This window comes from Myotis lucifugus, unplaced genomic scaffold (genome assembly GCF_000147115.1).
Source record: "Myotis lucifugus unplaced genomic scaffold, Myoluc2.0 scaffold_485, whole genome shotgun sequence".
Lineage (NCBI taxonomy): Eukaryota > Metazoa > Chordata > Mammalia > Chiroptera > Vespertilionidae > Myotis > Myotis lucifugus.
Window position 1 is genome coordinate 343,850 of NW_005871533.1, and position 23,005 is coordinate 366,854.

At 60.7% G+C, this 23,005-nt stretch overlaps 3 protein-coding genes across 12 annotated transcripts in view; 2 read left to right on the plus strand and 1 right to left on the minus strand.

Moving 5' to 3' along the window:
* Positions 1-1,253, plus strand: part of TMEM94 (transmembrane protein 94) — a 31,265-nt gene extending 30,012 nt beyond the window's left edge. For all 6 annotated transcript variants that reach the window (XR_002826437.1, XM_014445814.2, XM_014445815.2 and 3 more), the window contains one exon: positions 140-1,253. Coding sequence is in view for 5 of the 6 variants with exons in the window: in XM_014445814.2 (XP_014301300.1) it covers positions 140-212 (73 nt within the window). In the remaining variant the exon portion in view is untranslated. The remainder of the gene's footprint in view (positions 1-139) is intronic.
* On the minus strand, positions 1,070-14,435 carry CASKIN2 (CASK interacting protein 2). 5 transcript variants are annotated; one of them, XM_006103431.2, is made up of 20 exons: positions 14,255-14,435; positions 12,582-13,079; positions 8,787-8,838; positions 8,179-8,276; positions 7,653-7,798; positions 7,447-7,542; positions 7,230-7,360; positions 6,965-7,073; positions 6,551-6,659; positions 6,252-6,346; positions 5,553-5,814; positions 5,324-5,445; positions 5,176-5,236; positions 4,970-5,061; positions 4,669-4,779; positions 4,494-4,595; positions 4,245-4,383; positions 2,605-4,080; positions 2,295-2,517; positions 1,070-1,916 (listed from the first exon to the last, which is right to left on the minus strand). In XM_006103431.2, exons 2-20 carry the CDS (start codon positions 12,673-12,675, stop codon positions 1,826-1,828), a joined length of 3,609 nt encoding a protein of 1,202 aa, XP_006103493.1. In that variant the 5' UTR covers positions 12,676-13,079; positions 14,255-14,435; the 3' UTR covers positions 1,070-1,825. The 5 variants fall into 5 exon arrangements, with proteins under 5 accessions (XP_006103493.1, XP_006103491.1, XP_006103492.1 ...); XM_006103429.3 differs by having other exon boundaries at positions 5,167-5,236; positions 5,324-5,442; positions 12,582-13,121; positions 14,255-14,410; XM_006103430.3 differs by having other exon boundaries at positions 12,582-13,121; positions 14,255-14,410.
* A 1,012-nt stretch (positions 14,436-15,447) lies between these two features.
* On the plus strand, positions 15,448-22,946 carry TSEN54 (tRNA splicing endonuclease subunit 54). Its single transcript, XM_006103432.3, has 11 exons — positions 15,448-15,549; positions 15,695-15,841; positions 15,938-16,001; positions 16,110-16,193; positions 16,528-16,626; positions 17,748-17,800; positions 19,284-19,385; positions 19,604-20,193; positions 21,480-21,540; positions 21,892-22,008; positions 22,436-22,946. Exons 1-11 carry the CDS (start codon positions 15,494-15,496, stop codon positions 22,584-22,586), a joined length of 1,524 nt encoding a protein of 507 aa, XP_006103494.1. The 5' UTR covers positions 15,448-15,493; the 3' UTR covers positions 22,587-22,946.
* Positions 22,947-23,005: the final 59 nt, after the last annotated feature.

The window sequence follows — 23,005 nt, forward strand, 5'->3', positions numbered from 1 at the left end:
CTCCCTCTGGGCCCGGGCCTGCTCCCTAAGCCTGTCATCCCCTGGGCATCATTCCCTCGCCTCCTGGCTACCCATCCCTGCCTCCTCCTGTGGCCTGCCCTGACCCCTGATTTAATCTCCTGCCCCCCCACCCCCACAGGGTCCGGGTCCGCTACCAGAAGCGACAGAAGCTGCAGTTTGAAACCAAGCTGGGCATGAACTCTCCCTTCTGAGCCATCGGCCTTGGTGGTCACAGCACCAGACCCATTTATGAGTCTGGGGAGTTGGTATCATGAATGTTTCAGGGTTTGCTCTTGTGCCCCATGGCACTGGAGGCCCAGATCCCCGTGCCAGACCCAGCTGTTGTCCTGACCCCAGGGCTACTGTGGAGTGAAGGAGCCAAGGCCGTGTCAGGACAGCCCTGGCTCTTCCCTGGGCCTCACCAGGGACCTTCTTGAATGTCTGACCTCATGTGCTTCGCAAAGGGGCTCCCAGCCCACTCCTCCGGGGGCTGTCCCTCTTCAGGGTGCACTAAGCCAGTGCCCTGTGCTCTGGGGCCCCTGGGCAGGGCTGTGAACGTGGGGCCAGGGCCTCAACCTTTTTGGAAGGAACATTGGCAGCAGCTGTGGGGTGGGTCCAGTCAACTCTCAAGGTCGCCGTTGAAGGCCAGGGTGACCCTCCATCCTGTCTTCCTGGGGCAGGGACCTGGATGTGGCCAAGCACTTCCCCTCCTCCCTCTGTAGGGGAGCCTCACAGGGACCTGAAGGTGAAGGCCCCCCTCACCCTGTGCCTGCCTTGAGCTGGCCACCAGTCAGTCTCGGGGACACGCCCAGGGCTCCTCCAGCCCCTGCAGCGTTCTCCTGTGTGAATGTTTTTACTGGTGTATATTTTTTACTGGAAATGAGCCTTTTAGGAATGAATGTAGACTGGTTTGTATTAAAACTTATAAATTGCGTAAGAAAAACCTGTGGCTGGTCCATGAGGCAGCCACTAAGGGGAGGAGAGGAGGGCTCGAGCCTTCCTCCTTCCGCCAAGACCGAGCCCAGCGTTCCGGCTGAGGTCCACAGCACAGATCCAAACACACAGGCGATCACGTGGAATGACACTTTCATTGGCGTTAGTTGGGGTAAGAGGTTAATTTACAGAGCCAGGGCCCGGCCAACCAGGTCAGGCTTCCAGCCCCGAGCTGGCAGTGGGCACTCTTGCTGTGGCTGGAAGCCCCTCCCCACTGCGTCTTCTCAGGCAGTTATAGAATAAATTCCATTTAAAATATATGCATTTCTCTCTGCTTAAAAAATAACATTTACAGTTGAAAAAGTTTGGACTTTCGGGGTCTATTAATCCCGCTGCCCCCACCCCGCCAGCTTTGCCTCACAGGCAGGGGAGGAACCGGCGTCTGGCCTGGGCACTGCCGCCTCCAGCAAGCAGCCCCGGTGTTTATTTACATGTCCTATGTACACCTGTGGGACCCGGCCAGACACACCGCTCCTCCGGCCTCTGCACCGGACAGCACAGCGGGTGGCAAGAGGCCCTTGGCACAGGAACGTGAGACACTTGCAGGGGGAGGGGCACAAAAGCTCTGCCACCACCTTTCTCCCTGGGCGGGAGCTCTTACCAGGGTCCCTGACCAAAGGGTAGGGCTCTTTGCTCAGGTTAGACACTGGGAGGGGTTTCGCTGAGATATCAGGTTCTGACAAGCTCCCTGCCCCCCCCCCCCCCCGGGGGCAGCTCCCCTGGAACTGCAGTGCTGACAGCCACTGGCTCGGAGCAGCAGGAGGGACCCTGCTAGGGCGGCAGGAACGTCTGTGTTGGGGCAAAGGCAATGGACGCTGCAGGTGGGTCTAGCTCAGTCCAGCATGGCGTCCAGCTGGTCAGCCAGGGCGTCAAACATGGTGCTGATGTCATCCAGGATGTGCTTGGTGGAGGTGCTGGGGGGGCTGCAGGGGGGGGAAGCACCGGGTCAGATCGGCCAATAGATCACCCCGCCAGCCCTGGGCAAGGGCCCTGCGACTGAGCCTGGTTGGTGCCAAGTGCTTTCCAAGAAGGAGTCGCTGTCCCTTCCTTACACGAGTGCACTGGGGCTCAAATGACTTGTCCAAGCTCATGTGCCTCTAAGTGGCAGCCAACTTCCCTGCAGGTCAGGCCTAGGTGACCAAGACCTGGGCTCCTCCCATTCCAACAGGGGATCCCCAGACTGAGGATCTGCCTGTGAGGTCCCTGCCCCCCAACAACCCCAGGACCCCCGGAAAGAGGATATGGGAGGAATCTTTCCCTATGCCGCCACCTTCTCCCCCTCCCTGCCCAGCAGCCCTCACCCCTCTCGCTCCTCAGCGCCAATGCTCTTCTCTGCGGCCCGAAGTGCGGCTGCCAGGGACGAGCTGGTCCGTTCCAGTCTCTGCTGGGCCTGGCCCGAGCCCACAGCCCCCGTGCTCTCTGGACGGGGAGGCGGTACAGGGCGGGGGCCAAGTCGGGGAGCCAGCTTAGGGCCAGAAAATGCCAGCTGGGTGCAGGCCACAGACACAGGCTTGGGAGCTGTTCCTGCAGAGACAGGTTGGCTTGTGACTCAACTGGGCTGGACACAACCCCTGCCAGCAGTGCCCGGTCCCCGCAGGCCCTGCCTCATACCTGCTCCAGGCACCTTGATGAGGGCAGCGGGCGGAGCTGGGGGCTCTGGTTCCCCACGCTGCCGATTGCCTGCTGAGTTCTCCAGAGCTGGCCCAGGGCAGGGGGGCTTGGAGGGCTGGGTGGGAGGGCTGGGAGGGAGAGGGGCTGGAGCTCCTTGAGTTGGAAGGCTGCTAGGGTCTGGCTGAGGAGGGCAGGGGGAAGCCACAGGGGACTCGCTGGGGGTCTGGGAGGTCATGGGGACAGAGGGGCTGGGCATGGTGGTGGCCACTCCGAAGGCCAGAAGTGCCGTCTGCAGCGGCTCTCTCTCCCGGCATTTGGGCCTCCGCTTAACAGTGTCTGACTCTGTGAGGTTGAAGTCGAGGCCGGTGGGCACTGGCGTCTCCCGGGACGGGGGCCCGGCCGGCTTGGGCCGCTGTTTGATAGTCAGGTTCCCCTCCTCTGCAAACGGGAGCCCCTCCCCCGAGCTGCCCCGGGAAGGGGGGGTCCCCTCGGGCCCCGGATCCTCCTCTTCCTCCGTGTCTGATGCGGGGCCCGCGGGGGCAGGAGGGCCCGGGGGCTCTGATGGGCCAGCCGGTTCACTCAGTGTTCGCCTTCGGGGCCCCGGGGCCCCCTCTTTGGGCCCTAGGCTTCCATCTAGCGAAGGTGGCTCCGGGGTGGGGCCAGGAACAGAGCTGAGGCGCTTTGGAGGAGGTGGGGGGGGGCCTTTGCGTCGGGCCCGAAGGGCAAAGGACTGGCTACGGGGAGCTCCTCGAACTGGGGTCTGGCTAGGGCTGGGCCGGGCTAGGGTGCTGCGTCCTGGTCGCCGGGTGAGGGTGGCGTAACTGCCCAAAGCACTGCCCACCGGCCCTTCGGCCTCCCCCTCGGCTTCCCCCTCGGCCGGGCCCGGGCGGCTCAGGCTGTGGGACCGGCGCTTGGGCCGAGGAGGGTCTGGAGGAGCGGCAGGGGGGCCAGCCAAGTACGAGAAGGCTCGGGGTGCACCCGGAGGTGGCCCTGGGGCTGGGCTGGAGGGTGAGCCCTGGGGGTACATAAAAACATAACCAGGAGGCCCTTGGCCAGGAAGTGGGGAACAAAGCTTAGGGGGCCGCTCTGTGCCCTCCGGAAGGTTCCTTTCCTGTGGGGTGCTAGGGTCTCCACTGCTGGGCTGAGGGGCAGGCTGTTCCTGTGAGTGGCCAGACCCCCGTGAGCGAGCTCCAATGCTCTCCTGGCTTGGGGAGCGGGCAGGGGGCAGGGGGAGTGGCTCAGGGCCGCCCCCGGCCATGGCTGCCTGTAGCTCTGGGCTCAGCTCGCTGCCCTGAAAGGTGAGAAGGCGTGGGCCAGCCGCAGCAGGTCCGTCCCCATTCTCCAGCCCCTCGATGGCCATCAGCTCCGGGCCCCTGGCCAGTCGGCGGCCGCCCTCGCCTGTGGCCTCCCCGTGCAGCAGGCCCCGCCGGAGCTCGGCCAGACGCTTCACACCCAGCATGAGCTTCTTCTGATGACCTGAGGGGTGCATACGGGTGGCAGGGTTAGTGGGGCTGCACAGGGTCACCCCAGTTCCTCTCCAACCCCGTTCTCTCTTCTGGGCCTGGACCCTGAAAACGTTTTTGAAGACCCCGGGCGGCAGGTGGGTGCCTGGCCAGAGGCCCCAGTGCAGCCGGGCTCACCAAGCTTGTTGACGCCGATCTCCTGCAGCTCCTCCCAGGTGAGGTCGGCCACCAGCCCCATGGAGTCGTAGCCGCTGCTCAGCAGCTTCTTGTGGTACTGCGGCAGCCCCAGCGCGCACAGCCACTCCAGCAGGTCCGCCTGCAAGAGCACCAGCGCCGTAGGAGCAGGCTCCCCCGCCAGCCTCGGCCCCAGCCAGGAGGCGCCACAGCCACAGCTGAGGGGGGGAGCGCGTGCGGCCGCCCACTCACCGGGATGTAGTTGGGCAGCCACTCGGTGATGCTGAGCTGGGCGATCTCGGAGGCGATCTTCTTCCTGTGCCCAGGCTTGGTCACCCCGATGGCCGTCAGGTCCTGCCTCAGAGTGGTGCCATTAGCCCCTGCTCTGCCTCCTGGGCCCTCCCCCGCCCTCCCACGGGGCACCCACCTCGGGCGTCATGCGGCTGATGGTTGGCACGTCGTAGCCGGCCTGCAGGAAGTGGGCGGTATAGCCCTCCAGCTGGAACTCACTGAGCCAGTTATAAATGGCCTGGGCATCCTGAGGTCGGGATAGGGCTGACGTTAACGAGCCGAGTGTGCTGAGCAGGGGCCAGGGCCAGGGCCCAGCCAGCCGCCCAGCCGCCCCTAGGGGTCTGGACTGAGTGGCCTGAGAAGGGACTGAAGTCCATACTGAGGCCCATGCAACCCCCATCCGGGGCCCGCAGCCCCCTGCCCAGTGGAGGCCTCACCTTCCCCTCCAGCAGCTGCTCCGGCCTCACGTCCTGAGTGAAGAGCTGCTCCCCAGAGTGACAGTTGGCCAGAGGGCGGTGGCTCAGGCTGCCTTTAAGGAGGGACAGAAATGGAACCAGGGGTGGCAGGATGAAGGGGTGCCAAGCCCTCAGCCGCCTCACCTGCACCTCTCCAAGCCTATCCAGGTCCCGTTTACCTTTCCTACCTGCCAGGGATGGGGGGTGCAGTCCCGGCAGCCCCTGGTCCTCTCCGGCGGAGGGAAGCGGCTGCACACAGGGAAGGAGCGACTCAGTGTTTGGGGAAGTGGCAGCAGGACGGGGAGCCCTGCCCCGTCAACACCCCCTCCCTCGTACCTGGGCGTTCTCAATCAGGAGCCCAGTGCCGTGGCCGTTGGTGCCCTCGGAACTCTGCCCGCTGCCAGCACTGCGGATACTGCCCACACTGCCCTCACTACCCACGCTATTCCTGTCACCTGCTGGAAAGGCAGAAGCAAAGGGGTTAGACTCCCAGTTGGCCCTGCCAACAGCTGACTGGCAGTCAGACGCCCACCCTGGTGCCAGGCTGCCCTCCGGGAGGATGTACCTGGGCTGTCTGGGCTGAGGCCCACCCGAGGGAGCTGGCCATAGGTGAGAGGGTGCAGGGAGTCGTCAGCCGGGGGCTGCGGTGTCCGAGAAAAGTTCGGGCGCAGGGGTGTGGGTGCAGAGGGGAGGCGGGGCGCAAGGATGCCCACCCGCTTGCTGACCACCTCGACAATGCCCGGGGGGAAGTAGCCCACACGGTCCGTGCCCCTTTGGCTCTCGTGGATGTGGCCCTTCCAGCGGCCATCAGGATGCTGCTCTAGCACCTGTGGCAGATGGGGGAGGGGGAGGCAATGGTTACTTCCCGTATCAAGCCAGGGCAGGCGGCCAGCCCTGTAGCTGCGGTCCCCCACCCCCAAGAAGCTGGTCTCTAATGCACAAGTCAGCCCACAGCTCTGCGCCTGCCGTCAGCATCCAGCCCAGGCCCCCGTGTGCTTCCAGAACACAAATAAAAGTCCTGGCATCAGCCCGGTTGAAATCCCAGCTCCACTGCTTGCTAGCCATGTGGCCTTGGGAAGTCACATTAACTTCTCTAAGCCTCAATTTTGTCTCTACAAAGGGAAAAGTGATAGCGCCTACCTCACCTGGACTGGAAAATCATATAAAGGCCTTAGCACAGAGCCTAACCCACAGCAGGTCCCCATCAAGTTAAGGGACAGTGACCACTTGTATTCGCAAAGGAATGCCTGCACCAGGCCCTCACCGTAATGACGTCCCCTGCCCGGACATTGAGGGCAGTGGGATCATGGAGGTTCCAGAAGTCCTTGAGCGCTCGAACCTTCAGGATCCCTGAGGCCTCTAAGAGAAGGGGGAGGACAGGTGTCACCTCGGTCCTTAGGACGTCTTCCTACCCCTGCTGTCCCCTCCGGGCCCCTCCCAGGTCCCTGCCTCATCATCCCCACAGCACTCCCCCTGACTAGCCCCAGCCCCAGGAGTGTGACTCCATCCCTGCTTCCCAGTACCCACTGGAGGCCCCCTGGGCGGCGTCTCCCCCACACTCACCCCGCAGCAGCTGCTTGATCTCCCGGCTGGCCTGGGAGGTGGTGAACTGATTCACGATGTCCAGTGCCGTCTGGTTGTACGTGTTCCGAATGTTCACGTCCACCCCGCCCTGGGGACACAGTGCGGAGTGAGCGAGCACTAAGCACCTCGCCGGTCATTTCCCACAATCCTCACCACTACCAGGAGGCAGGTACTATTTCCATATTTTACAGATGAGGACATGGAAGCTCAGAGGTAGGGTCAAGGACGAGCTCAAGGTCACTTGGTAAGAGGTAGAAGTGGGGCTGCTCTCCAGCCACTTGGCCACCACCATGTTGGTGAGGGACACCACTCATAGCCTCCACAGCCGGCCTCAGACCCGGCATCTGGTGGGCTCTGGGGGCACCTGCGGGATGACCAGGCGCCCACACCCACCTCCAGGAGCAGCCGCACCACCTCGGTCTTGCCGTACAGCGCGGCCTCGTGCAGTGCCGTGCCCGTTTTGGTCTGGCGGTTGATCTCAATCCCCGCTCTCAGCAGCTGCCTGTGGGGGCAGGGGAGTCACAGGGTGGTGGGGGCCGGAGAGGAAGCCAGTTGCTAGGGGCAAAGGTGAAGAGGGCAGCAGGGCAGGGCACCGAGGGGACACTGCTGGCCCCCCAGGAAGGGGATGAGGAAATGAAGGTGGGGGAGCGATGGGTACCTGATGACCTCTCTGTGGCCGTTCTTGGCGGCCAAGTGCAAGGGTGTGGTGTAGTTGGGGTCACACGGGTCCTTGGCCTCGCCCTCCAGCAGGGCCACACACAAGTGGCTGTTCAGTAGCAGCTGGGCCACCTGCAGTGATCAGCACCCAGGTAGAGCCTCCTCTTGAGACGCCCACAGACGCCCAGAACCAGCCCCCCAAGGGCCACAGGCCTCACCTTGAGCCGCCCAAACTCGCAGGCCAGGTCCAGGGGTGTCTTCTTGGCCTTGTTGACTAGGCATGGGTTGGATTGATGCTGGAGGAGCATTTCTGACTGGGGGGGAAGGGGGAGCCGAGTGAGGGGTCTGGCCTGGCCAGCCCCTCAGTGCCAGCCCCGGCCCCCGGCCCCAGCGCCCCTGTGGGAGGGCGGGCGGGCTCACGTACCACTTCGTAGTGGCCATACTGGGCAGCCAGGTGCAGCGGGATCTGCCCGTCCAGAGACGCGGCGTTGACGGCCGCAGAAGCCCGCAGCAGCAGCCTCACGGGCTCCAGCCGGCCCTGCCAGGCGGCATAGTGCAGCGGGCGCATGCCTGCAGGAGGGAAGGGGCTTCTGAGGGGGGCCTGGTCAGTGTGGGGTCCGGGGAGGGAACCAAGCAGGGTCTGGAGCCACCCCAGCTGGAAGGGAGACAGACTGACACGAGCGATGCCCGCTGCACCTGGGCTTGGTCAGCAAGCGGTCCGGCCGTACCTTGCCCACCATGGGTGACCTCCCGACAAGGACCTAATCTCAACCCCCTCCCCGGACATGGGGACGGCAGTACCACCCGCTACCCCACATGTGATGGAGACTGAAGAGGTGAAGCATTTGCAAGCCCAGAGAAACGATGCCAATAGCTATTAGCATTGCTGCGCTGTAGGGGAAGCAAGCTCCGGCCGCAGGGTCGGGTGGCGGGCTCCCTGGGGGTCTCACCATTGCTGTCCTTGATGTCCACAGTGGCCTGAGCCTCCAGCAGCAAGGCAATGAGCTCCAGGCTGCCCCCCAAGGCGGCATGGTGCAGAGCAGAGAACCTAGCGTGGTGGGACACATGGTGGGGGTGTCAGTGAGTAGCCCCTACCCCCCAAGTCCTTGTCTTCCACACCAGGCCCATCCTGGGGGCTAGCAGGGCTGGGTTACTTGCCCACTGTGGGACCCCCCCCTGCCGTGGGAGCGCAGAGCAGCCGGGCAGCGGCATGAAAGGGCTCAGTGTCTGGGCTGAGAGGACTGTTTGTCTGGCCTGCCCCCCCAGCCGGCCCAGGGGAGGGGGCCGTGGGAGCAGGAGCCTGAGGGCTCCTATCCTCTCGGGAGAAAAGGGGGCCCGGCAGGAATCTGACCCAAGGAGGCCCCTCAGAGAGGCACCAGGGCCCCTCCCCTCGCTCAGGGGCAGGACCCCTCCCTCCCATCCTATACAGGCAGGCCCAGAGCTTTCAGCAAACACACTTCAAGGGCCAAGTTTGAGAGGGGAAGGGGCTCTAGGCCCCAGGTCTTTCCCATCCGTCCCTCCCCCACGGCACAGCTCCCAGGAGGGGCGGCTCACTCACCCATCAGCGTCCTGGTAGTTGACGTTGAGTCTCTTCGTGGAGCCGAGGAGCTCTGGGGGTCAGAGCAGGAGGCATCAGGACACCCTCGAATGATCACCCTTAGCCACACCCCAACCCAGCGCTCCCTCTCACCACCTCCCAAGTCCAGCTGACCTCTCGGTGTGCAGGAAAGCACCTGCCCCATGGCCCCTTAGCGTCCTGCGCCTACGGCTCCCCACCAGGGCCCATCGGCCCATCGGCCCATCAGCTCCAGGGCATGGAGTGCAGGGAGGGAGCTGCCGCGGTGGTGGCCTAGCTTTCCTGGGCCCCCAGCCCAGCTCGTTTATAGCGCCAAGGGGGCGGGGAGGGGGGCACTGGCATGCCATGCCCTCAATAGACAGGCCCACGAGCACATGGTTAGCATTCCTGCCTGAACGGGCCAAGGAACGAGTCTCATTGTCCCGCTGGGATGAGGGGGCTGGGAAGGAAAAGAGAGGGGCTAGAGGCTGGAGAGTGGAAGGGCAGATGCCAGGGCCGCAGTGCCCAGCCCTACCACAACCCTGAGTGGAGCATGTGGAGCAGGTGGTGCCAGACAGACCTACACTAAGGGCTGGCTCTGCCGCGTACTTAGCTGTCTGATCTTGGACAAGTCACAGGATCTCTCAGCCTCAGTGTCCTCATCTATAGAATGGGCTGATCACAAAACCTGCCCACCAGGCAGAATACCCTTGTCAGCATGCAAAGGATGGGAGCGAGTCCCACTTAGCACTCCCTGCACATGAGCCATTATCAGCAAGAGGCTGCCCTTCAGTAAAAGCTGGGGCAGTCCCCGTCCTGGCCTCAGGCAGGAGACTGCTGGGTGGTGGCTAGAGCTAGAGGCACGGGCAGGATGCTGCTTCATCCCCCTCAGGGACTGGACAGGATTCATGCAGGTGTGTTCCACCCGTGAGCCAGGGCGCAGGAGGGGGTGGTCCCTGCTAAGTGCCGGGGGCAGAGGGGAATGCCTGTCACAGGCGGCCCTGCCTTCTGCTGGAACACAGCCCTGCGGGGCAGGAGGAGGCTGGCTCACCCCGGGCAGGCGGGGTGCCAAGCATGCTGGTCCAGGCCTGCCCCCAGGCCCTGGAGGGCCCCTGAATACCCCAGCACGACGGGGCCCCCTTCCAACAGGGAGGGACCAACCCCGAAATGACGAGCGTGGGACGGGGAGGGAGGGGACAGCTACATTTAGGGCTGCGCTGAACTATGCTGCTGCCGCAAAGGCAAGTAACTGAACCAAGGAGGGACTCAGAGGTGAGGAGGGAGGGGCCGGTGAGAACAAGCACAGGCCTCCAGTCTTCCTCCGGCCCCTTGGGAGTCCTTGTCACACAGAACCATCCAGGGCCTTGCAAAGAACAGGGCTCTGGAGGCAGGAAGTGCCTGTTCAGCTTCTTACTGGCGCAGGTACCTCCCGGGCATCAGTGAAGATGACACAGAAAGTCCCTCCACCTGCTGCGGCTGGACAGCCAGGGACGGGGCAGCGGGGCGGTGGGGTGCAGCCTCTCCCGGGAGTGACAAGACAATGTGACAGGAGAGACAGGAACAGGGGCCGGGCCGGGCCAGGCTGGGTGGCTCTGTTCTCTCCAGAACAATGGCCGGAAAGGCGGTGGGGGAGAGGCTCGCAGTGACTGGACTGGGGACCTTGGTGGGAGGGCGGAGGGTCCTGGGTCGGGCACGGCTCCAGGCACTTCCCCTTCAGCACAACCTTCTTTCCCGGCCTGGCTGAGGGGTGGCAGGGTCACTCCTGATTTAGGCCGGGGCAGAGGATGTGAGCTCAGCGGGCCACCCCCAGCCCGCTCCATTTCCTCTGGCCAGAGGAGACAGCGCGGGAGAGGGAGTGGGGGAAGGAGGGAGTGAGCGCGTCCAGAACAGTCCTAGGTAATTCTGACGAGCAGCCAAGTGTGGGAGCACAGGCAGAGGGCACGGCTGGCCTCTGATCGGCCGCACAGTGGCTGTGTGACCTTGGGCTCTCTGGGTGTCAGTTGCCTTATCTGTAAGTGGATGTAGAGGCAGGGAGTTAAGGGGATCACAACAGTTCATGAACTGTAGGGTCTGCGAAATGTCACCTTGTGATTGCCTTTTTTATTTTTTTACCAGCTTCCCCGTCTTCTCAGAGGCCTGGGAGGGAGGCGCAGTGCCAGGGCCTCACGAGGTGTCCGTCCCAGGACCCTGTCACCCTGCCTGCGCCCACTCTGTGCTCAAGTCCCTTCGGGGGCTCGGGGAAGGGACTGCTTCCCCCACAGACATTCCCCCCGGGGCACAGGGAACCTTCCTGGAGCCCAGGAGCCCAGCTGTGAGGCTCCCACCGGCCGCCAGACCCCACCCACCTGTCCTCCTTTGGACCTCACTTCGAGGCCCCAGGCTATGAGGCCAATAGCAGCTCAAACAAGGCCCTACTGGGCAGGTTGCCAAAAACAACACAGAGGTGAGGGGAGAAGGGTGCTCGGCTCCCACTCTTGGGGCTCCAGGGACCTCTTTAGCACCTTCTCCCCACTGTGCTCACCCTGCACCCACTTCCTCAGGGCACAGACACCCCCACAGCTTCATCTCCCTATACCTTGGGTCTCCTGCCCTGGCGGGAGCCTTAAGAGCCCTCCTTCTGGCACCCACGCTAGCGGGTGTGGGTGGGGATAACTAGGTGTTTTCATTCGCCAAAGTGGATCTTGGGGCTAGAGGCCCAGCACTCTGGGGGGACCCTCTCGCCTCCAGCCCCAGTGTGGTGGCAGCAGCCACTTCCTGCCCCTGCTGGGACAGGGACTCCAGGGGACAAGTCTAGCGTCCTCCTGGGAAGGCCCGGAGAGCTCGCCTTGAAGTCTAATCTCCTTGGGGTCTCACAGCAGAGGTTCCCAGGAGATGGGGTGCAGCCGTGCACGAAGCCCCCACAACCCTGTCAAGACTAGTGGCCCCAGGCTATGGAGAAACCTCCAGCAGATTAGCTGAGCCACACGCCACCAGGGGACACAGGCAGATAAGCCAGGGGCTTTAGCAAGTGGTTAGGTAGTGTTGGACTTTGTTTTAGGCAGTAGAACTCCCTTTGTAAAGCTGTTTTATGGATATGCCCATTAAACTAAGACATAAATGCAGAGATGATCTGGTTGAAGCGGTGTGGGTGGGGGTGGAGCTCTATCTGTTCAGTCTTTCCCAACCCATTATCGGAAACCCCGTGGCTCCAGAGAACAATCTGGAAAGCCACCTGCTGGAAGAAAACCCCAGGAGGGCAGGAATTCCGGTTTGTTTCATTCACGGCCGGACCCAGCGCTGGAGAACACAGCCTGGCTGGCACACAATAGGCACTCAAAAACCAGCTGAATGAGCCCTGGCTGGTTTGGCTCAGAGGTTCGGTTCCTGGTCAAGGGCACGTTCCCCAGCAGGGGTGAGTGGGGAGGCAACCAATCGATGTGTCTCTCTCATGTAGATGTTTCTCTCTCCCCCTCTCCTCCCTCCCTTCCACTCTCTCTAGAAAGCAATGGAAAAAATATCCTCGGGTGAGGAATTAAAAAAATAATATTAATTTGAATGAATGCATTTCAACCTTTTACTTTACAGGTGAGGGAACTGAGCACCAGAGAGGTTAAGTTATTTGCCTGAGACACACAGCAAGGGGGACCCAACTTCCTCTCTGGATCTCACACACAGAGGCACTCCCTTATAGAACAAGACAGTTCTCCCCCAACCACCGACCCCCGTGACACCCCTTCCCCCCGCTCCCCCCTTCTTTCTCTGCAACCTGAGCACTCAGAGGAGGGTCTCAGATGGACAGTCGCCCCATCAAGTACTCACTGGTCTTTGCAGCCTTGACTTTAGCCACCAGTTTCTGCACACCAGTCACATCTCCGTTCTTGACGGCAAGGATCAGGTCCTGTTCACGACCCATCCTGGTCCCCAGGCTGGGCTCTGGGCTCAGGAAGTCCAGGGGAGAGGCCCGAAAACTGGTGTGAGCCAAGGCGTCAGGCTGCCATGCCTTGGCCCGCTGGAGGGCCAGGCGTCCTGGGGGAGCGTGGCTGGTGTCTCAGGCGGTGGGTTTCTTGTCAGGCACTGACAGGTATTCCAACAAGGTGCTTGGTGAGCTGCCGCCACAAGCTGGAAAGCCGATCTCCGAGGGGGCGGAGGCTGCTCGGAAATCTGGACAGATATCAGCTTGCAGCTTCCGACAGCCCAGGATGGGCTGGGACTGGGCGCGCCAATCTTCCCAGCGTGGCTCAGGAGCACCAGTGCCCACCCAGAAAGCCGCCAGCATTCCCTCGGGCCTCGGGCAGCAGTGGGGACAGGTCTCGGGGTCTGGAAGAGGGGCGGTGCTTTTGCTGAGGGCTAGGCCCGAACCTGCAAGGGTCCCAGAAGCAGGGCTCTGAGGAAGAGCAGTTCAGGGCCTCCAGGGAGCCCCCCAACCACGCCGGCGGCCCTAGGGGCCCAGGGAGGGGCTAGCCACTCAAAGCGGGAAGGGAGCTGCCATGCATGAGAGGAATATCTGGAGGGGGGAGAGGTGGCATTCTGTGAGGGGGGCTGAGTCACTGCGGCCCCAGGGCACCTGGCAGCATCTCAACCTGGGCAGCAGCCTGTTCTCCACAGCCCCAGGGGCTGACACCCACGGACAGCTGCGTGCCAGGAGGTGGGGCCTGGGAGGGTCAGGCCCAGGCAGACAGGAGGGTCACTCCCTGCCGAAGGTGCCAGCCCCCGGACGCCTCCCTCCCTCCCCTTTACTAGAATCGCTGGAGGCCCTGGCTGCAGGGCTCTTTATGAATTCAGAGTGGAGTGGGGAGCTTATGGGCCCCCCATTTCTGGCGGGGGGCTGCTTCTCCGGCAGGGAGATTTCACAGCACCTGTTGCTGACCTGTCCTCACACCTTGTGCGCGTTGGAGAAGCAGCTGGGCAAAGAACAGAGACCAGAGCTGGGGCACTGCTGGCACACGGGGCTGCCTGGCCCCCCAAGCCTGAACCTGAGGCCCAGAGCCCCAACTTCACTGCAGAAAAGCTTACGTCAGTTTCTCAGTGGCCACGAATTTGCTGCCCGAGCCCTGCGGCATGACACCGGCATGATACCCGGGCAGGCCTGGGGCTCTGGCTGGGAACCCCTCGGTCCCAAAACGTCCCAAGCCCCAACCAGATGGCACTCCCTCTGATGGCACTCCCTCTGATGGCCCGCGGCCGACATGGGGGGAGGGCGCCCCTGGCAGTGCCTGGGGTCGGGCAGGCTCCCCCGCCCCCCGGAATGCCCGCCCAGCGCCGCGCAAACCCCCAACCCCAACCCAGCCCAGGCCGACCTGGGGAACAAAGCGGCGGGAGGGACGGATTGGGACCAGCGCTGGAGCGATTGATGCGGGAGGACGAAATAAGGAGGCGCGAAGAAGGACGGAAGGAGCAAAGAGACGGAGGCACCCGCTGATCCCGCAGGAAAAGTTAGTTTGTGCCCGCCCCTCCAGGGTACTGCCCCCCCGGCTCGGGCCACGCAGTCTCACCTTTCCCGGCCGCCCCGCCGGGGGTCCGCCTGGCCCCGCGCGGTCCCGGGCACTCTGGACGGTGGCTCCCACGGCCCCCCTTAGCCCCTTTCTCCTCCTCCTTTTCCAAGGCCGGCTCGGCGCCTCCCGCAGGAAATCCCGCCCCTCCCCCGTCCCTCCCGCCGGATCGGGAGCGGAGGGACCGTCCCGGCCGCGCAATCGGGCTGTCAGTCAGCGCCTGCGGCCCCGCCCCTATCCGCGCCAGGCCCCACCCCCATCGCTCTTCTGCGGAGCGGAGAAGCTGGCGGGTCAGCGCATGCGCCCAGGTGCAGCGGAGGCTGTTATGGGGGCAGAGCTCGCGTCCCTGAGTTCCAGTTGCGGAGCCGGGGCGACCTGGGGCTCGAGTTTAGGCCGAAAGGTGTGTGACTGGGTGGGACAGTGGACGTGATGTGGAGTCTGGAAACCGGGGACCCCGCTTGGGGAGCCCCCTGGGGAAGCCACCCTTGCTCTTAGCCCCTCGCCCTTCCCGGGACTCCCGCAGTGACCTCAACCCGCCTTCGGAGTCGTCGATCCACGGGCTGATCGGAGCAATGGTGCCACCTAGCGGACGGTATTGGAGCGGCCCACGGTGGCGGCGGGGTGGACCCCAGCCTCGAGGAGGTGCTAATGACAGACTGGGGTGGCGCTTCAGCACCATCGCGGGCCGGACAGCGCCTCCCGCCCCCTGGGCTCTCGAAACCCGGCTTCCAAGCCCCTCAGAAGGGACCTAACGGAAGACCCCGAAGGACACCCGAGCTCCCCCAGCCCGCACCTAACAGCCCCCGGCGGCCTTCAGTTTGCGAAGCCGGAATTGGGGAACCCACCGCTCTCCCTTCTCTAAACCCCCCCTTTTCCCGTCCTTGTCCCGCCAGATGGTGGGGACTAAAGCAGCCCCGGACTGCGGAGAGGAGAGTCACGCCTTTGACTCTTCCTACTGCACTTTCAGACGCCACGTTCCTCACGTCTTACTAGAGAGAAGCCCAGGGAAGGGCTAGAGACGGCCGAGGGAAGCCCCTACACATCCAGAAACCTGCCGCGCTCTGCCCCGGAGTCGAGGCACAAGTTTACGCGGGGAGCCGGGATAGCAGGGAAGGCGGGGAGCCGCGGGTGGAACAGGAGACCCGAGGCGCGGAGGTGCGACCGGCCGGCGCTAGGGCCGCGCGGAGCCTGGGCGGTGGGCGGAGCCTGGGCGGGGCGCGCGCAGGCGCAGGCGGCGGCCCGATGGAGCCCGATCCAGAACCCACAACTATTGAGGTTCCTGCGGGGCCCGTGCTCAGGTGCGGCGAGGCCCGGCCTGGGGGACTCGCGGGACCGTGGGGTGCGCGCGGGGCAGGGGACGGGGGTTCCGGGCGGGAGCGGGGGTTCCGGGCGGGAGCGGGGGTCCCCGACGCGCGACTCTGACCCGCGTCCCTCTCGCCCCAGTGCCCGGGAACTCCTGGCCGCCCGCGCGCGGCCCCAGAAGCTGCCCCAGCGCTTCCTCCCCGACGGCTCGGCGGCCCAGGCCGAGCGGCTGCGCCTGTGCCGCGCGGAGCTCTGGCAGTTGCTGGCGGAGGAGCGCGTGGAGCGCCTGTGAGCGGAGCGGGGCGGGCCGGGGGCGGGGCAGGTGCGCGGGGGCCGGACGGGCCGGGTGGACTCCCCGGTAGACTGAGCCCCACCCTTTGCCAGGGGCAGTTTGGTGGCCGCCGAATGGAGACCGGAAGAGGGGTTCGTGGAGTTGAAGACGCCTGCGGTGAGCGGCGGTGTTCAGGGGCGGGGAACTGCCTCCCCTCCCTTCCCTTCCCTTCCCCTCCCCTCCCCTGCCCTCCCCGTGGTGACATGCGCTGTGGGTTCCGCACAGGGCAAATTCTGGCAGACCATGGGCTTCTCGGAGCAGGGCCGGCAGCGGCTGCACCCCGAGGAGGCGTTGTACTTGCTGGAGTGTGTGAGTGGGGCCCCAGGACGGTGGGGAAGGGGGTTGGGACCGAGGAACCGGAAGGGCATGTGTTTTGCTTTTTGGAGAAAAAGTACACACGACTGAGAATTCAGGGAGCTTGTAACCTGACTTCTAGAGCAGAAGACCGTGCAGGAAGCAGGGATTCCGTGCATGTTAGTGTTGCTGCTGCTCCCCACTTCCTGGTTGACAATGTTCTCGCTGTGATGCGGGGGGGGGGGGGGGGGGGGGCGGAGCTGCACAGATATTAGAGTCAGGATGTTGCTCCATTGGCTGTGCCACTGCAGGGAGGGCTTACAAGTTGAGCTGTTGGCCCCACTTCCAGGGCTCCATCCAACTCTTCCATGAAGACCTGCCCTTGTCTATCCAGGAGGCCTACCAGCTGCTGCTGACTGAGGGCACCGTGACTTTCCTGCAGTATCAGGTATCCGCCACCCATCCACGGAGTTAGTATTTACAAGTACCTACGAGGTGCTAGCCACAGAGCCATGTGCTGGGGCTGTGAGACAGGCGAGGGCGCCGCTGCCATGGTGCTGACACCCTAGGGGTGGCCATGAATAATCGGCATCAAAAGGAAGATGAATGTCACAGAACTGAGTGCTAGGAAGAGGACAAAGTGGGGAGACACATAAGTGTGGACATCATGAGCACATGGACGGTACTTATACTTTTTTAAAAAATTGATTTCAAAGAGGAAGGGAGAGGGAGAGAGAGATAGAAGCATCAGTAATGAGAGAGAATCATTGATCAGCTGCCTCCTCCATGTCTCCTACTGGGGATAGAGCCTGCAAAGTGGGAGGGGCGGGGGGTGGAATCGAAACCTGATCGCATGGTTCAACCACTGAGCCATGCCAGCTGGGCAGCACATGGAGGGTATTTAAAACCAGGGGGCTGTATGAGTGTGTGGCCAGAGTGGAGGGCTGCATCTGAGACCCAGGGTGCTCCAACGTGAGGAGGTCGGGGGTAAGATGAGAGACCAGGAACAGAGACTGAAGGGTGTCTAGCAACGCAGGAGAAAAACCAGCAGGGGTGGCATCACAGAAGCCAAGAGAGGTCTTTTAAGAAAGAAGTTGTCAATTATGTTGAAGACTGCTGAGAGATCGAGCAAGATGGGGAAGAGTCCTGCATACAGCTCTCTGATGTGGATATGGGGACAGGAGGATGAGCATGTCTGGAGAGAGGAGTGGGGTGTGCCCCACCTTCTGCCATCTTCTTGTCCACATTGTAGTCAGGAGCTTCACTCGGTCAGCTTTAGTATCAAAACATTTTAGAGCATAGTTCTTTGCCTGGCCCATCAGCTATCAGCTTTTTGAGATTTGCATTTAAGTCACGAAACTGCTATGTGTAATTTGTGCCAAGTAAGGTAAGCAAGAGACAGGAATTCATTCGTATTGAGACCTTAGCTTGGGGAGGGTGTTTATAATAGAGTGTGGTCCAACCACTTCCCAGGTTTGGAATGGGGGCCAGGGGGGATGGCTTCTGTCTGGAGAAACTAGGTGGTATTTTATAAAGGACACAGAACCTTTACTTTTTTTTCCTTTCGAGGTCTTCAGCCACCTGAAGAGACTGGGCTATGTGGTTCGACGGTTCCAACCAAGGTAGGTCCCTGTTCCATTTCCCTCCGGTTTGTTCTGGTCCTGGGGCCTGGGTGACTAGCCCCAAAGTAGAAAGTGGCCTCTGCTTACCTGGAGTCCTTGGCTGGAGCTGCAGCTCTTGGACATGGGCTGGGCCCTCTGCTGGAGATGCTTATTGAGGGGCATGTTGGGATAATCAAGGTCATTGCAGCTTATCCTGGGTTATCACACTGAACCCCATCTTCAGCCTGTTCACTCCACAGATGATTGAGCACCTACCGTTCACTGTGAGCATGGAGATGGTTACCAGAACAGAGCCTGGCACTTAGTAGGTGTGCAAGCAGATTTGTTGAGTGCAGGCATGAGTGCAGGACCAAGTGAGGATGAGCAGTTGAGTAGAGTTTAACATTCCTGTTGCTAGATTAGATGCTCCTTCCTTCTGGGGCCTCTGAAGGTCATCACCTTAGTAATCCAGCATTGCCGAGAGCCACAGAGGCCTTCAGACCTAGAGTGGAAATTGGTACAGCCTTTGCGGTTTCCCAGCAGGTCACGAAAGCTCTAGAACAGAGCTTTAATTTCTGGAATTGGAATATATCCTAAGATCACCTGTGAGAATGCGCACTCATCCATTCCGTCAACAATATTTGTTGACTACTTACTGGGTGCCAGCTCTTGTGCTCGTTGCTGAGGAATAGCAGAGAGCAAAATCACTGCCCCGCATCACTTGCGTTTAGTGGGGACCTTACCCAAAACACCACCGCTTTGCAAAATCAGTGAACTTGGAAACATCCTGTGAGTGCAACACAGAGGGCCTGGTCACACCGATTAGTGTATCCCTTAGACCAGCACTGCCCACTAGAACTTTCTGTGGTGATGAAAGCGTTCTGCTTATACTGTCCAGTATATGTGGCTTGTGCAACTGAATTTTTAATTTTATTTAACTTTAATGGATTTAAGTTTAACTTAGTTATTTATGTCTAGTAGTTACCATATTGGACAGTGCAGTCTTTGAGCCATAAAAAAATGGCAGGGAAGAATGCTGTAGGGATAAGGAACCATGTCCATATTATTATTGACTGAAACAAAAGATAACAGAGCAGTATCTCATTTTGGTTAGAAAAAAACAAATATGGAGAGGTATGGTGTTTATAAGAAACAACAATGGTACAGTGGTATCCACGGGTTTGATTTCCATTTTTATTTTCTGTATTTTTCTCGCGTCCTTGTTTTTCTCACCGGTGATTAATCACTTATTGCTGGCTCTGCAGGAGCCCTGGTTCCAGGGAGCCCCTGTTCAAAGGTGCCATTGGTGAGACCCAGAGGCCTGGGCAGGCCCCTCTGGCCACCCCTGTGTACCCTGTGGGCAGATCTGCCTGGGGCTTAGCCCTTGGATGTGGCTCTGACCCTGGCCCACTGACTTGTGTGCTGGGCCAGCCCCTTTCAAACTCCACGGGGAGCACCAGGCTGAGAAGGTGGATCTGTTGCTTGCCTCATTCTCACCCCACAGCTCCATCCTGTCCCCTTATGAGAGGCAGCTGAACTTGGACAGCAGTGACCAGCGCTTGGAGGATGGGATTGGCAAGAGGAAGAGGAGGAGCTCCAGCTCTCGGTAATGCTCCCCACACGGCCACCACCCAGGAAGCTCTGCGGGGCCGAGCTGTTGAGAGAGTGCTGGTGTTTGGGACCTTGGAGAATGCATGGGTGGGTTTAGGAGCTGGGCTTGGGCAGCTCCTGTGTAGGCTCCGGGAGGCAGTGGGGCACGCGTGGGACGTGTGCACCTCAGCAACCAGGAGCAGATGTGCTGCGTTTCCTCCCCTCATCCCTCAGGTCCATCAATAAGAAGCCCAAGATCCCGGAGAACCCCCTACAGGGAGTGGATGGGACACCCGAGAGCCTGGGAACCTCTGTCCCACCTTCTCACAACCAGAACAGCCGATGCCCCAAGGAGAAACCCCAGGAGTCAAGCCCTGGCCTGGCCAGGGAGGTGGTGGGATGCAGCCAGGAAAGTGGCAAAGTGGAGAATGGGGTCAAGGGGACTCGGAAGCCACGCTGGAACTTTGAGCAGATCTCCTTCCCCAACATGGCCGCAGATAGTCGCCACACCCTCCTGCTTGCCCCAGCCCCAGAGCTGCTCCCGGCCAATGTTGCAGGGCGAGAGACAGATGCTGAGTCCTGGTGCCTGAAGTTGAACCAGCGGAAGGAGAAGCTCTCCAGACGCGAGCGGGAGCAACAGGCAGAAGCCCAGCACTTGCGGGAGGATGTGAACGCGGATCCCGAGGTGCAGCGCTGCTCCAGCTGGCAGGAGTACAAACAGCTGCTGCAGAGACGGCGCCTGCAGACCACCCAGAGCCGCCCCCAACACCTGTGGGACCAGCCTGTCACCCCCTTGCTGAGTCCCAGCCAGGCAGACTCCCCAGGTACTGCCTCACCCTGCCTTTAGCCCCAGAGGCCACTGGCAGCTAAGAAATCACCAGACTTTGAACAGGCATGGATTGAACACGACTGACTGAGGCTTAAGAAAGATGAGGGAGGAGAGAGCTGTTCCGTGAAGTGGAACCCTCAGGGACAGCCTGTTCTGGAAAGCAGCAAAAGGACCCGTGTGGGAAGGTTCAGAGGTGGTGAATCAGTGCCGGAGGAGAAAAATGAAAACACGACCATGTCCTTAACGTCATATGCAAGATGCATGTGGATGGCTCTGCCACCAAGTCGCTGCTTAGGGGGGTTGGAGGGGCTTGGACTGCCTACTCTCAGGGACCATCTCAGCTGCCTCCTACTCCCTGTAGCTGCAGGGGCTAGTCTGGGCCTTGGCCCTGGGTATCTGATGCTTGCAGAAGAGCCACGCTGAGCCCCCTACCTGGCTGCTGCAGCGCTTCCAAGCCCTGGGACGACCTCTGCTGCCTTGCAGTGATGTCCTTGGAGCTCAGCACTGGATTCTAGTTCCCTCCGCTGTTAGAGGGAACAAGGAGGTGATACGATGGTCAAATAAGAGGAAGTTCACTGTATGCCCTGCAGTGTTAGGAATGGAACTAACAGGGCAGTGATTTTCAGCCCGTGTGCCGCAAAAATTTTACTTTATTTTAGAGAGAGGAAGAAACATCAATTTGTTTCACTTATTTATGCATTCACTGGTTGATTCTTTTATGTGCCCTGACCAGGGATTGAACCTGAAACCTTGTTGTATTGGGTTGATGCTCTAACCAACTGAGCTACCTCGCCCGTGCAAACATTTTTTAAACATGCAATATCTGACTAGTCATGGGCACTGACCTCTCTTCCCTTAGATTGTCAAATAAAAAATGACAACAGCCTACAGAACAATAGCCATCTGGTATGAATGAATCAAAATTATACCTTTTTTTGCCAGCTAAGCAAAAGAATGTATTTTTTGGTGTGCGGCAGAATTTTAGTAGTTAGTTTGTGTGTGCCATGAGTTGGAAACGGTTGAAAAATCACTGTAATAGGGCAAGAACAGTATTAACGGATTCAGAGCTACTTACAACCCCTAGGGGAACATGGTAGATTACATGTAACTAGATTAGGGTCACACGATCAGTTATATTTCAGATAAACAACATGGGACATACCTATACTTTAAGAAATCTGCTAAATCTGGGAACCTTAAACTAGATGGCAGATTGAGAAATGTCAGGGGAGTCTGTAGATGACTGCGCTCCCCAACAACTTATGCTCCCTGTCCTTACAGCCACAGTCCTCCAACATATCTCTGTGCTGCAGACGACACACCTTGCTGATGGAGGTGCCCGGTGAGTTTCCGGGTAGCGCCTGTCTCCACAGAACTTTGGCTGCCAGCGGGAGGTGGCAGCTGGGATTTAACTCCTAAAGTTGGGTATGAGCTGGGGGATCATTCCATGGACCCTCAACCTGGCTAATATCCTTGTGTCTAGGGGAGCGGGAGGAGTGAGAGACAAGAGGTGGCTTTACCCCTAGGGTTCTGAGATAGGCAGTTGAGCCTCCCCCTGCCCCTCAAGTGGCACCTCACAGCAGGACCCCAGTTCCCCTGGACAGGATGCTTCCGGGAACTGGTGGTGGAACTGGTGGTGTGGAAAGAAAAGGAGGAGCAGGAGAGTCCCTAAAGTTTCTCACTCTGTTCTCAGGCTGCTGGAGAAGCCTGGGGGCTTGGAGATCAGCTTTGATGTTTACCAGGCTGACGCTGTGGCCACGTTCCGAAAGAATAACCCTGGCAAGCCCTACGCCCGGATGTGCATCAGTGGGTATGAGACCAGCAAGCACTGTTCCCTGGCTGCTGCTAGTTCTATAAACCCTGAGTGGACCTCTTCAGCCCCTGACCAGTTTGCCAGTCCCTGAAAGGTCCAGAGAGATTATGTAACTGAAGTGAGGCCACACGGCCTGTTTGTGCTGTGGGAACCCAAGATTCCCAGTCCGCAGCCCTCATTCCTGGCATTTTTAGATAGTCTCTCCTCTGCCATGTCGTTCCTGAGCTTGCTCAGTGAGAACCTCTCTCCCCAGCCCCCTCACCCAACCAGGACTCTGGGTTTCTCTTGACCTTAGCCATGCAGTTTGCAGAGAGGAGAGCCCAGGGCCCAGACTTCCTGCTCCCCTCTGGCTCCCAGAGGGCGGGGGTCTCAAAGCCTGTGGGTAGGCTATATCCAGGTCTCAGTCTAACTTTTATCCCTGCAGATTTGATGAGCCAGTCCCAGACCTCTGCACTCTCAAGCGGCTGTCCTACCAGAGCGGGGATGTTCCTCTGATATTTGCCCTGGTGGATCATGGAGACCTCTCCTTCTACAGCTTCAGGGACTTCACACTGCCCAGGGATCTGGGACACTGACCAGCTCTGGCAGGGCCTGGGGCCTGCTTAGGGGGTTGGAGGGGCTTGGACTGCCTATTCTCAGGGACCATCTCAGCTGCCTCCTACACCCTGTAGCTGCAGGGGCTAGTCTGGGCCTTGGCCCTGGGTATCTGACGCTTGCAGAAGAGCCACGCTGAGCCCCCTATCTGGCTGCTGCAGCGCTTCCAAGCCCCAGGACGACCTCTGCTGCCTTGCAGTGATGTCCTTGGAGCTCAGCACTGGACTCTAGAGACCCAGCGCCGTGGGGCAGAAGAGAGGACTCTGTGCCTTGAAACGAGAGGGTGCCTGCTTCATGCGATAAAGCCAAAAGCCATAGCCATTAAAAAAATAGATCCTTTTTCTTCTGTGGCTCCATATACTGCACAAGTTCTCCAGCCCCGGGATGGGTGCGCGGACCC

Bases quoted from the DNA above. Each gene is read 5' to 3' on its own strand.
- CASKIN2 (XM_006103427.3), bottom strand. From the start codon at position 12,675: ATGGGTCGTGAACAGGACCTGATCCTTGCCGTCAAGAACGGAGATGTG. The intron at 7,799-8,178 runs GTGAGACCCCCA...TCCCTCCTGCAG, and splicing joins GGACATCAAGGACAGCAATG to GCATGCGCCCGCTGCACTAT. The intron at 7,361-7,446 runs GTGAGGCCTGTG...TGATCACTGCAG, and splicing joins GCGAGTTTGGGCGGCTCAAG to GTGGCCCAGCTGCTACTGAA.
- TSEN54 (XM_006103432.3), top strand. From the start codon at position 15,494: ATGGAGCCCGATCCAGAACCCACAACTATTGAGGTTCCTGCGGGGCCC. The intron at 15,550-15,694 runs GTGCGGCGAGGC...CTCTCGCCCCAG, and splicing joins CCTGCGGGGCCCGTGCTCAG to TGCCCGGGAACTCCTGGCCG. The intron at 20,194-21,479 runs GTACTGCCTCAC...CTGTCCTTACAG, and splicing joins CAGCCAGGCAGACTCCCCAG to CCACAGTCCTCCAACATATC.